The following is a 13,807-nucleotide window of genomic DNA, read 5'->3' on the forward strand; positions in this document are numbered from 1 at the left end:
CTTATTGGCTCCATGTGCTGCTTCTCTCTCCCCCGTTTTAAACCCAAAATCAAACATTTATTATATTGTAGCTTGCATTAGATGTGGTGGCTCCAATTGTTTTATTTTTAGACTTTCTTTTATTTCCTTATATTTTCACCTGGTGATCCTGCCAGTAAGTCTGTTGTTTTTAACAGAGCAAGCTGTCCTGCAGATATAGCAGTAAGAGGGTTAAGAAAAAAACATTTACCACTGATCGGGGGTGCTTAAAATTATCAGCTTTCATTTATTTATGTAAAACCTTTATCCCCAAAGGTAAAAAAAAAGAATCAGTTTGCTGTAACTGATTATAAAGTGGTAGCTGGAATTTGTATTCAATTTGTTAGTATATTTAAATCTGCTAGTACATTGAACACTCCCCTCCCCCCTAGACAGACAGTGCTGCTCTCCAAAGGTGTCTCTGTTGCTCCTTCATCCAGAGTGTAAGCAACTGTATCTGTAATATAGGAAGTGGGTTACTTGCAGGATTGCCAGGTAAAATCAGAAGGAACAAAGGCTAAAAAAAATAAAACAAACGCAGCCACATCTAATGATTGGTAAGCTGCAATGTATTACATTTACAGTTTTGGGTTTAATACCTCTGTAAGCTCTGCTGTACAGGGGTATGCAAGGAGCTGCAATCAGGTCAAACTCTGGTACTTACATTGCTTTCTTTTAAAAAACGAATACAAATTTATTAAGGAATACAGAGTTGCATTATTTTGTGTTTTTACATCTGCCTAGAGTTCAGCTTGAAAAGCTTACTAAAGTCAAAAAATGTTTTTTTAACCACTTCAGCTGCGGAAGGTTTACCCCCCTTCATGACCAGGCCATTTTTTTGCGATATGGCTCTGCGTTACTTTAACTGACAATTGTGCAGTCGTGCAACGTTGTACCCAAATAAAATGTATGTTCTTATTTTTCCCACAAATCGAGCTTTATTTTGGTGGTATTTGATCACCTCTGCAGTTTTTATTTTTTGCGCTTAAAACAAAAAAGGACCAACAGCTTTGATAAAAAAAATATATATACAGTGGTGTGAAAAAGTGTTTGCCCCCTTCCTCATTTCCTGTTCCTTTGCATGTTTGTCACACTTAAGTGTTTCGGAACATCAAACCAATTTAAACAATAGTCAAGGACAACACAAGTAAACACAAAATGCAATTTGTAAATGAAGGTGTTTATTATTAAAAGGTGAAAAAAAATCCAAACCATCATGGCCCTGTGTGAAAAAGTGATTGCCCCCCTTGTTAAAACATACTATAACTGTGGTTGTCCACACCTGAGTTCAATTTCTCTAGCCACACCCAGGCCTGATTATTGCCACACCTGTTCACAATCAAGGCATCACTTAAATAGGAGCTGCTTGACACAGTAAGGTCCACCAGAAGATCCTTAAAAGCTACACATCATGCCGAGACCCAAAGAAATTCAGGAACAATTGAGAAAGAAAGTAATTGAGATCTATCAGTCTGGAAAGGGTTATAAAGCCATTTCCAAAGCTTTGGGAATCCAGCGAACCACAGTGAGAGCCATTATCCACAAATGGCGAAGACATGGAACAGTGGTGAACCTTCCCAGGAGTGGCCGGCCGCCCAAAATTACCCCAAGAGCGCAGCGACGACTCATCCAAGAGGTCACAAAAGACCCCACAACAACGTCCAAGGAACTGCAGGCCTCACTTGCCTCAGTTAAGGTCAGCGTTCATGCCTCCACCATCAGGAAAAGACTGGGCAAAAATGGCCTGCATGGCAGAGTTCCAAGGAGAAAACCACTGCTGAGCAAAAAGAACATCAAAGCTCGTCTCAATTTCTCCACAACACATCTTGATGATCCCCAAGACTTTTGGGACAACATTCTGTGGACCGATGAGACAAAAGTGGAACTCTTTGGAAGGTGTGTGTCCAAGTATATCTGGCGTAGAAGGAACACTGCATTTCAGAAAAAGAACATTATACCAACAGTAAAATATGGTGGTGGTAGTGTGATGGTCTGGGGCTGTTTTGCTGCTTCAGGACCTGGAAGACTTGCCGTGATAAAAGGAACTATGAATTCTGCTGTCTACCAAGAGATCCTGAAGGAGAATGTCCGACCATCTGTTCGTGTACTCAAGCTGAAACGAACTTGGGTTCTGCAGCAGGACAATGATCCTAAACACACCAGCAAGTCCACCACCGAATGGCTGAAGAAAAACAAAATGAAGACTTTGGAGTGGCCTAGCCAAAGTCCTGACCTGAATCCTATTGAGATGTTGTGGTATGACCTTAAAAAGGCCGTTCATGCTCGAAAACCCTCTAATGTAACTGAATTAGGACAATTCTGCAAAGATGAGTGGGCCAAAATTCCTCCAGGATGCTGTAAAAGCCTCATTGCAGGTTATCGCAAACGCTTGGTTGCAGTTGTTGCTGCTAAGGGTGGCCCAACCAGTTATTAGGTTTAGGGGGCAATCACTTTTTCACACAGGGCCATGAGGGTTTGGATTTTTTTTCACCTTTAATAATAAACACCTTCATTTACAAATTGCATTTTGTGTTTACTTGTGTTGTCTTTTACTATTGTTTAAATTGGTTTGATGTTCCGAAACACTTAAGTGTGACAAACATGCAAAGGAACAGGAAATGAGGAAGGGGGCAAAAACTTTTTCACACCACTGTATAAACATACCCAATACATTTAAAAAAATATATATATATTTCTTCATCAATTTAGGCCACTATATATTCTGATAAATATTTTTGTTAGAGAAATCCCAATAAGCGTATATTGACTGGTTTGCGCAAAAGTTATAGCGTCTACAAACTGGGATATTTTATTTTTATTTTTTTACTAGTAATGGTGGCGATCAGCGACTTATAGCGAGACTGCGATATTGCGGTGGACAAATCTGACACCTAACACTTTGACACTTCTTGGGGACCAGTGACACCAATACAGTGATCAGTGCACTGCCACTGTACTAATGACACTGGCAGGGAAGGAATTAACATCAAAGGGTTAAATGTGTTCTCTGGGAGTGCTTTCCAACTGTGGGGGATGCATTTACTGTGGGAAGACAGAGATCTGTGTTTCTGCTTGGGGGGGGGGGGCAGAGGGCAGAGCAGACAGCGGTAACTGACAGTCACCAGCTCTCTGCTCACAGAGCTCTGAGGACCAAGCGATTAGGGGTGTTTGATCACTCAGAGGGGAACAGATGTAGCATCGGACTGATGCTTCAGCCATTGAGGTAAGTATGATTCTTTAAAAAAGAAAAAAACGTTTCTTTTAAGCTATGACCGTATTTGTGACTTCCAGTAAGTACTCCTTTTTTTTTGGGGGGGGGGGGGGTTGTGCATAAACAATTTTATTAAATGAGCATTATTTCTTGCCCCTTTACCGCAAAGTGACAGTTCTTGCTGATAGCCCACCCCCCTAGCAATTTAAAATACTTACTAAGTGGTGCTCCCTCTCCACCTCCCCACACTGTTGCTCCAATGGAGCATGGCTGCAGGACATGGGGAACATGTGACTTCCCCAGTGTGACAGTGCTCAGGCCTGAGTGGCCAATTGCTATACCAGAACACTGTCACATGGGGGTTGTACACTAACATTATCCACACCATATAAAACCAAAGCTTAATCAGGGAGGATTCCTGCAGCAGGGAAGCAGTGAGGGAGTTTAAATGGGTGAGTATTTTTTATACATTGACATGACATTGACCTTAACTTTAGACATTGTCACTTTGCTATGAATGACGGTGACGTTAAGAAGAATTTATCAAAACTAGAGCAGACAAAATCTGGAGGAGCTATGCATTGCACCCAATCAGCTTCTATCTTCAGTTTGTTCTGTTAAGCTTTGAAAATGAAAGATAGAAGCTGATTGGTTGCTATGCACAGATGCTCCAGATTCTGTCTGCTTCAGTTTTGATAAACTCCCTAAGTGTTTCCTTAATTGTCATTCAGGTATCCAGAACTCAATGTCTTTTTCCTTTTTCCTGATTTAAGGTCACCAAAAGAAGTTGATGTTGGCTGTGAAGAAGCTGGCAGAGATTCAGAGGTCAGAGTATGGCAAATATGACTCGGGAAGCATGAGAAGGAGGCCACCTCAGAAGAGCATCGATGCAATGAGTATTGATTCGCCTCCTCCAGACAGTGGCGAATGCCAGTCACCTAAAATGAAAACCTTCCAAGACAGTGAACTGAGTGACGAGCTACAAGCAGCCATGACTAACGAGACTCCAGATGGCTCAGAAAAGCAGATTAACCACATAGTGCACCATCGAGAAGGATCTTATCGAGGTCCCTCAGGGGCAAGGCTTCACCATGAAAACAGTCTGAGTGGCCGTGCTAGGCATATCAGCAGTTCCCAGGAACTTTTGGGAGATGGAACAAAGGCACCCACCTCTCCTATGTCTAAGAGCCAGGAATATTTAACGGAAGATGTGAAGAGAGAGGAAGTGGTTAGGGAATCCAGACCTCTCAGGCAAGGACATTCGGTGAAGAGGGCCAGCGTGCCACCTGTGCCAGGAAAACCCCGGCAGTCATTCCCTCCACCTGGAGGGCAGACATACACCCCTCCTCAAACACCAACAAAAGGGACACCTTCTTCTCCACAAGCTGTTAACACCCCTCAAGCTACTGCCAAAGTCAAGCCAACACCCCAGCTTCTTCCACCATCTGACCGGCCCATGTCTCCTCGCTCTCTTCCTCAGTCTCCTACACACAGAGGCTTTGCTTATGTTCTTCCACAGCCCTTCGAAGGGGAAGGAGCTCCTGTTCACTTGCCACAGGCAGTGCCCGTGCTACCAGTATCAGTTCCAGTGCTATGCCTTCCACCGGCAGGTAGTGAGGGAGAAGATGATGATGTGGAGGAGGGAGAGAGGAGTGATCATGGTCGACCCAAAAAACGGGCCCACAGCTTGAACCGTTATGCAGCTTCCGATGGAGAGCGAGAGGAGCTGTTGGTTATTGATGGTAGTCCATATGGAACAGGGCAGAGGCGAGTTGGTAGGAGCCACTCCGTAAGAGCACAGTCTGGAGGTGACAAGAATGTTAATCGCAGTCAGTCGTTTGCAGTACGTCCCAGAAAAAAGGGTCCCCCACCACCACCGCCAAAACGTTCCAGTTCTGCTATCTCTGGAACCAACCTTGGGGATGGGTTATCTGCTGAGGATGCGGGAGGAGAATGCTACCGGGAACAAAGGAGAGCAAGTGACTTTGGTGGTATAGTGGACACTGGAAGTGCTGGCAGTGTAAAGAGCATTGCTGCTATGCTGGAATTGTCATCCATAGGTGGTGGCCCAAGGGGGCTCACTGGTCCGAGGCCAAGAGGATCTGATGGCTACTCTGTTCACCTCCTACCTCATCCGGCCAGCCCTGAACTTCATCGACTCCCAGGCACTGTGGCTGGTGTCAAACACCGTGAAGCCATTGGTCTGGATGGAGAGGTGGTTAATCGAAGGCGAACCATCAGTGGACCTGTGACTGAATTAGTTGCGGCAGCTCGGAGAGAGCGGCAAGAGCAGTCAAGGCCACCAGACTCCCCACGCAGTCCTTCTGACGTGATGCCCTTTGCAGAAGAGCGTAAGCCGACTATTAAACACCGTCCGCGGCCATCACGGACAGAGCAGGGAGACTCACAAGTTGCAGAGTCTGCCAAACACACAGACTTGGCCTCTGTGGAGTCCAGCGTGACTTTGAAGCGTCGTGTGAGAGCCAGACAAGGCCATTCTGGAGATGTAAAATTCCTGTTGACAGAATCAGACACAGTCAAGCGGAGGCCGAAGCCTCGAGACAAGGAAGGAGGACCAGGGGTAGAGCCTCTGGCTGTGTATCAGAATGGAATGGGCACTGTAAAGCGACGTCCCGTTTCAGAAATGAGCGTGGGAGGTGCAGGGCGACAGGACAGCACAGAGCATATAGCACAGACTCCAGAACGCAGCATTAAGCCTCCTGTCTCACCAAAGCCCACCATTATACATTCTGGTGGAAAGGGCCCGCCACAGTCCATATCCACACCCACAAAGAAGGCCCTAGTACCAAGCCCTGGAGGAGGTAAGATAACACCTGAACTATTAAAAGTGTGGCTGAAGAATGTGTTGGAAAATCTTCAGCACTTTGGCTGCTTCATTGATCTTAACATGACTAGATGGCTAGATAGTAGCTAGGTATGCCATAATGAGAGCGCAAGAGCATTAAAGCCCAAAGCATTAAAGCCCAATTCCAGGAAGCTGAAAAAAATACCCTTGCAGTGGGCCCCCAGACACTGCAAAGATTAAATGCTTGGTCTAGGAATTTGATCTGAGCATGCGTGGCACTTTGTCCGATCGGAATTCTCTACACATGATCGGACAAAGTCCGATCGGATCATGTTGTCGGAAAACTTGGCCTGTCAGATACTCAGACGGAAACAGTCCGATGGAGCCCACACACTGTCGGATTATCCGACAACACGGTCCTATCGGACATCGTCCATCAGAATGTCCGACCGTGTGTACAAGGGCTAACAGGGGAGGGTCCCACTGCAAAGGGGCATTTTTAAGTCTCTTGGTGTTCTCTCTGGTGGGATTTTTTGTAAGTGTGGCACTATCTGCCTCTTGAGTTATATACATTTTTTTAAGTAACCTAGAGTTATACAGTACTATGAAGCAGGAAGATCAGCACATATAAGTAAATATGGTTGCTTTATAATTTATATATACAGTAATTATGAACTATGTGTTGATAATACATTTACAAATGTCACTGTGCAGCAATAATACCCTCACCCTATAATGTAAGCCAGTTAGCACAAAATTTGTGATCCACAACCACACATTTTTTTTTTTAGATATTCATAAACATATGTGTAGCGCTTTTTAAATAAATTATACTCTCTACATAAATAAAAAAAATAGCCTTAATAAGATAGACAAACAACATATTAAGTGAATATGCGTATATAGTGCCTTGAAAATGAATTCATACCCCTTGAAAATTTCCACATTTTTTCATGTTACAACCAAACACGTAAATGTATTTTATTGAGATTTTATGTGATAGACCAACAGAAAATGGCACATAATTGTGTAATGGAAAGAAAATGTAAAATGGTTTTCAACATTTTATTTTTTTTACAAACAAACATCTGAAAAGTTCTCCACCTTACGTGTTACGTCCCCAGGGTTGGACTTCTTTAGAGGATTGTGTTGATAATAAATCACATTAATAGGGTTATACACATACACATACAGAAAAGACTGTGCTTTGCCTATGCTGATAAAAGCAACAGGTTAACTTAATTTCTCCCCTCCCCAGCAGCATATACCGTATTTATCGGCGTATAACATGCACTTTTTTCCCCTTAAAATCAGGGGAAAATCATGGGTGCGTGTTATACGCTGACCCCCCGCCGATTGTGAGGCTTTCTGCGGCTCTTGGCCAATCTCTGCGACTTTCGTGTATTTTCAGCTATTTACGGCCGCACTCGGCCGTACTCGGTGGCTTTCGGAAACCCGAAATCTGGCCGAAAATAGCCGAAAGCCGCGGAAAACGGCTGAGAGCTACCGAGCGCCGCCGATATACACAGGACATCTGCTCTGTATCTCGGTGGCGCCATTTTTAAATGGCAAGCCTGCAACAACACTGACAAGGCTGCAATGCAAGGCTGCAAATGACTGACAAGGCTGCTTTGATGGGCATTTAAATGTAAGTTATTTTCCTTAAACTTCCCTCCTAAAAGTTTTTTTCCTTAAAATTCCCTCCTAAACTTGGGGTGCGTGTTATACGCCGATAAATACAGTATTTACATTTCATTCATTCTAATGTGACCTTCTTAAGGCATCAGAAGTGAAGAAAAAGGCACTGTATAGGCTACAAGTTGCTGCTCACACCGAGCTTAGGACTTGTGTAACAGTGAGGATTGGCCTAGTGTCATGTGGAATAAGTTGCATGCCCTTTATATCTCGAAATTACAGGTATTTTCCTTTACTCCAGGTGTGGGGGGGGGGGGGGGCATAGGTAAGTGTGTAGTGAAGATGGTGAATAAAGAAATAGGTTTGCTTTAAGATGATCGAGTTCACGTGACTATCAAAAACTGTCAAATAATGTAGATTCCCTTTAAAGAAAACTTGTTGGAAGATGCTAACCATCCTCTGAAAATACCAGTTGCCTGGCAGGGATGAGGGGAAGGACTAGGAACATTTACAGAACAAATGCAACCAACTAGCCCTTTTTATGCCAATGAGACATTTCTATGGGTTAGCAAAAGCATACCAGGCAAGTGTATGCCATAGTGACTCATTGAACGTTGGGCGGGCATGATGAAAGGGGGGTCTTTTTAAAGGTTTATTGGGACACATCTTCCACATTCAGCCTCCTTTGTGGCTCTCTGTATTCGAAAACATGACATGCCATAGTTACAGAGAAAATTGGTGCTGAAAATTGGATCACAGATCTGAACAGGGAGCTAAGGTTTATGATGCTCAGCATGCTAGTGTTTTCTTTTTGAGCCACTGACCTCAAACAAGCACCTTGCAAAGTTATGGTTTCTGATCAGTATTTTGTTCTATTGACTCATTGAAGCCAGAGGATTAACATGAGAACCTAGCTGTTCATATTTTCAGAAGGACAGAAAAACAGTGGAATCCTGTATGTTGCTCTGATGGCTGGTTTCTGGTCACCAGGCCTTTTACACAGTTACTTTCTTCACGCACCTCCATGTAGGTCTTTTCCGCCATTTATGCTGGCTTTGTAATCTGCCGTGCCGTAGACTCCCTCTGTATCTTGTCATAGAGAGAAGATTACACAAAGTGTCAGGAATATTAGAATTATGTGTGAAAACATACTTAGCTTCCCAATAGTAATCCTCTAAGCCTGATAGCCCAGAAGACTAATAATTGGATTATTTCAGCCATGTGCTGGCTCAGGCTCATACAGACAAGGAAAACCTGTGAGAAGATTTGTAAAATCAAGGTGAGGAACGCGTTTATGTTGTCTGTAGCAACTAATCTGATTACATCTGTCACTTTTTCACTGATGTTGGAATCCGTTTGCTGTGTCTTTGACAGCACACAAGATGATTCTCAACTGAAAATTTGCTGTGGATCTAAAGCAGACTATAGACGAGTCTAAAAATGAACAAAATTTGCATTGATCGTCAAAATTTTTGTTTTTTGCATCATTAATGTGCCAGCTGCGACACGCGATTTTCGTGCCACAACTGAAAGTGCCTAATCCAACATGCTGTTTTTTTTTTTTTTTTAGAAAATTTAAACGATTGATGGCACAATCGTATGAGATATTTTTAAACTTAAAAAACAAAGTGTAACACAACTACAACTGTGACCCCAAAGAAACAAATTATACATACACTATATGTTCAAAAGTATTGTGACGCCTGCCTGTACACACACATGAATTTGGCGTCAATATTGAGTTGGCCCACCCTTTGCAGCTGTTACCGCTTCAACTCTTTTGGGAAGGCTGTCCACAAGGTTTAGGAGTGTTTCTATGGGAATTAGGGATGAGCTCAGGCGTGTTCGCATGGTCCACGTGCTGAGCCCGCCAGGAAGTAGGCACAGCGATGCGCTAATCACAGGCAATGAGATATTGCCCGATCTAGGGGAACCGCACATCCGGGCAGTGTCTCACTGCCTGTGATTAGCACAGCGCCGACTTCCTGGCGGGCTCAGCAAGTGGACCATGCGAACACGCCTGAGCTCATCCCTAATGGGAATGTTTGACCTTTTTTCCAGAAGCGCATTTGTGAGGTCAGGCACTGATGTTGTAGAGGAGGCCTGACTCACAGTTCCCGCTCTAATTCATCCCAATGTTGTTCTATCGGGTTGAGGTTAGAACTCTGTGCAGGCCAGTCAAGTTCCTCCACCCCAAACTTGGTGATCCATGTCTTTATGGATCTCACTTTGTGCACTGGTCTAAATCATTTGGTGGTGGGGGGGGGGGGGGTTATGGTGTGGGGTTGGTTTTCAGGGGTTGGGCTTTGGCTTCCAGTGAAGGGAAATCTTAAGGCATCAGCATACTAAGACATTTTGGACAATTTCATGCTTCCAACTTGGGAACAGTTTGGGGATGGCCCTTTCCTGTTCCAATATGAATGCGTGCCAGTGCACAAAGCAAGGTGCATAAAGACATGGATGAGCGAGTTTTTGACTGCCTGACCTCACAAATGCGTTTCTGGAAGAATGGTCAAACATTTACATAGACACACTCCTAAACCTTGTGGACAGTCTTCCCAGAAGAGTTGAAGCTGTTATAGTTGCAAAGAGTGGGCCAACTTAACATTGAACCTTATGGACTAAGGCTGAGATGCCATTAAAGTTCATGTGCATGTAAAGGCAGGTTTCCCAATACTTTTGACAGTATAGTGTATTTATGACTGCTATTGTTTATAGAATAGTGTAAACGATTAACTTATAATTTCAATACAAATTATATTTCCATGCATATTTGACCAAAAATATTTAAATGGCAAAAAAAGTCTCCTTGTGTTTCATTCCAAAATATAATCCAAAACGAAGCAGAAGCTATCGTATTGGCTGGGCAGGGGGGAGGATGTACAGAAAGATACGGGACTCAGGAGATGGCCACCCAGAGTGATCTCTCAGTGCTCTACATCGGCACCAATTGAGACCCGGACCACATGAGTACCACCCCTGATGGGGGGGGGGGGGCGTGTAGTCAGGTGGTCTGTTCGCCGCTCCCCTTACCAGCTGGAGCAGTAGCTGGCACTGGCACAGAGTAAACTGCAGTCAACATTGGTGTCAGTTGCTGCAATAAAAACAAGATATAACTGTGCTCAAATCCCAACAACCTGTACATGTATTCCCCCACCTTTTGTCTGTATGCCCCATGTTGGCATGGTGGCCACCATAGCATTTTCAGCAGCAGAGCAGAGACTGTCTGTAAGACGGAGTACTTTGGTGCAGTTGACCATCTTAAACATGTATTGCAATACTAAAAATCCCTGTTTTTGATTGCATAGTTTGCCAGGAAGGGTGTAGCAGTGTGCAGAGGGTTCATCCAGAATTTGTGGTGTTATCAGGTGGTCACTCCCCTTTAGCACTTGACAATTTAAATACATGTACAAACTATTGGGATTTGAGAACAGGTATATCTTAAGGCTTTCTTAATAGTGGGTCTGGATGGCTCCAGGAAGGCCGCGTGCTGCAAAAGCACAGACTGTTACCCCCTGCTCCTCTCCTACTTCAATGGAAGCAAAGACAGAAGGAAAGTTGATGGCAAAATCCCCCCAAGCTGGAATATCAGCAGAGACTCAGACAACAGTAGACAGAGAGGTAGAGTTGGCTTCCTCTGGCAAGGATATTATCGTAGCTATCAAAGCATGTAGTGAGACTCTCACAGCAAAAATTGATGCTCTGGCCGTAGATATTAACATAATGAGGCATGAAAGATCTCAGAGATGGAAGTTCGGGTCTCAACGGTAGAAATTAAGAGTAAAGACAGATGACAGAGAATGGCATATCCTGAGAAAACAAATTAATGTTCTACAGGACAGAGCAATCGATACAGAAAGCGAGAAATAATATCTGGATCATAGGATTGCCAGAACGAGTGGAAGGAGATAATCCAACTGAATTTTTAGAGAAATTATTAATAAATATACTAGGCCTTACAGATATGTCTGCAACTTTTGTGGTTGAAAGGGCACACAGGATTTATTGTCGATCACCAAAGCCCGAGCCCCGTCCGTCTGTCCGTTTCTTCTACGTCTACTGAATTATAGAGATCAAGACCGTATATTGTGAGCAGCCAGAACAAGGGCAGACTTACAATATGAAAAGGCCAAACTTTTTTTCCCTGGATTATCCCCTGAAATACAGCAACAGAGAAGCGCATATACAGAAGTGCGGAAAAGATTGAGAGAAAATTGGATAAAATTCAGTCTTTTATATCCTAGTAAACGGCGGGTTATTGATGAAACATACACCCGCTTTTTTGAGACTCCAGCGGCTGCAGTAGAATGGTTGGACACTATATATCCCTCACAATTTTTATAAAGGAAAATTATTCATTTACTTGTTTCTTTCCTTTTTCCCTTCTTCCTCTTTTCCTCCCCCCCCCTTTTTCCTTTTTCTCCCTGCCCAACCCCCCCCCCCCCCCTCCTTCCACCCTTTTTTTTTTTTCTTTTTTTTGGGGGGATGTGGAGGAAGGTGAGGTGCAGAGGTGTGGTGTTTAAGGGTTCAGGGATGGTGTTGTTTTGTTGCCCCATTGATGTTTGCTTTAGGAGCCATATGGCTCAAGATACTGTGGAGATGTCCTTTTGTTCTTGTTCCATTGTGCAAACTGGTGCAAGTTGTGCAAGCTGCCAGGTGAAAATAATTGCTATTCTATAATATCCTGGAATGTCTGAGGTCTAAATTCTGAGTTTAAAAGAGCATTGATGTTCTAATACAGTGATGGCAAACCTTGGCACCCCAGATGTTTTGGAACTACATTTCCCATGATGCTCATGCACTCTGCAGTGTAGCTGAGCATCATGGGAAATGTAGTCCCAAAACATCTGGGGTGCCAAGGTTTGCCATCACTGTTCTAATATGTAAGAATACATAACCCCCAGTTGATCTTCCTTCAAGAGACACATCTAGTGGGACTAGCGACTTTAAAAAAAAAACATGGATTCAAAACGCATATCACGCTACTTACTCTTCTTATGGGAGAGGGGTTTCAGTGCTAATAAATAAATCTTTTCCCGGCCTAATAGAGAAGGTATATACAGACGTGCAGGGAAAATATGTTATTTTGGTATACATGTTGGGACAACAAAGGTATATTATAGTGGCAATATATATTCCCCCCCCCCCCCCTTCCTCTTTGGGAATATTAAATTAAATATTAGAGAAAATTATCCAACAGTTTCCAGCAAAATTATTGTTTATTGGTGATTTTAATTCTATTTTAGCCCCAGAATTGGATAGACCGAAAACCTCCTAAGCAGTATTCAGCTGATTTATATAACTGGACACAGGCAACAGGGGTAATATTTGGAGATGGAGAAATCCAAAAAAAGAGCATATTCCTGTTTTTCCACTTCTTATAAAACCTCATCTCAAATAGATTTAGCCTTTGCAGATCTGGATATTGTAGAAGCAACATATTTACCAAGTGGTCTTTCGGATCATTCTCCTTTGTTCTTGTCAATACGTACCCCTGCCCTGAAAAATGCATCAATGTGGCCATTGGTTCCCCAGTGGGTGTTACACCCAGAGATAGTGGAGAAAATGTTATCAGTGGTAGTGGAATACTGGGAAAATAATGTTGGATCATCTTCATTGAACACTGTCTGGGATACCTTCAAAGCATATGTGCGAGGGCAATATATCTCAAATATTGCAGCGGTTAATACGAAGCAAAATGATAAGATACAAGTATTACGAACGCACATAGAATTACAGAAGGAGAAGTATAATCAAGATTCTAGCATAATTAATTTTTGTTTTCAAACAAGTTTTATTGAAGACAAGAATAAGTCAACAATATAAGTATGCACATATCCATATTCTGTACAACAAAAGTAATATCAGGCACGTTGTAAATGATACATGAATATCGTAAAAGCAAGAAAGTATAATCAATTAAAGTGCCAGCAGGCTCATCGAAGAAAAGCTGACAATAGTACTTTACCAGGATATAGTAATTATAAATGATCTGATGTGCAACTCAACCAGAGAATGCTAGCATAATTTAATTTTGATACAATGATGGCTGTGCAAAGGGATCTACATTTACATATGATGGAACTAACTAGGTTAGAACTATATAAAAATAGACAAAAGATTTTTGAACAAGGGGA

The 13,807-nt window shown here is 42.9% G+C and overlaps 1 protein-coding gene across 4 annotated transcripts in view; it reads left to right on the top strand.

Moving 5' to 3' along the window:
- The window catches only part of CASKIN1 (CASK interacting protein 1), a 363,406-nt gene that overhangs the window by 333,615 nt on the left and 15,984 nt on the right, over nt 1-13,807 (top strand). For all 4 annotated transcript variants that reach the window (XM_077449355.1, XM_077449357.1, XM_077449356.1 and 1 more), the window contains one exon: nt 4,003-6,051. In XM_077449355.1, the coding sequence (XP_077305481.1) occupies nt 4,003-6,051 (2,049 nt within the window). The remainder of the gene's footprint in view (nt 1-4,002; nt 6,052-13,807) is intronic.

The sequence above is a fragment of the Lithobates pipiens genome, unplaced genomic scaffold (genome assembly GCF_037356315.1).
Source record: "Lithobates pipiens isolate NorthernLeopardFrog02 unplaced genomic scaffold, aLitPip1_a1.2 Scaffold_22, whole genome shotgun sequence".
NCBI classification, from domain to species: Eukaryota; Metazoa; Chordata; class Amphibia; order Anura; family Ranidae; genus Lithobates; species Lithobates pipiens.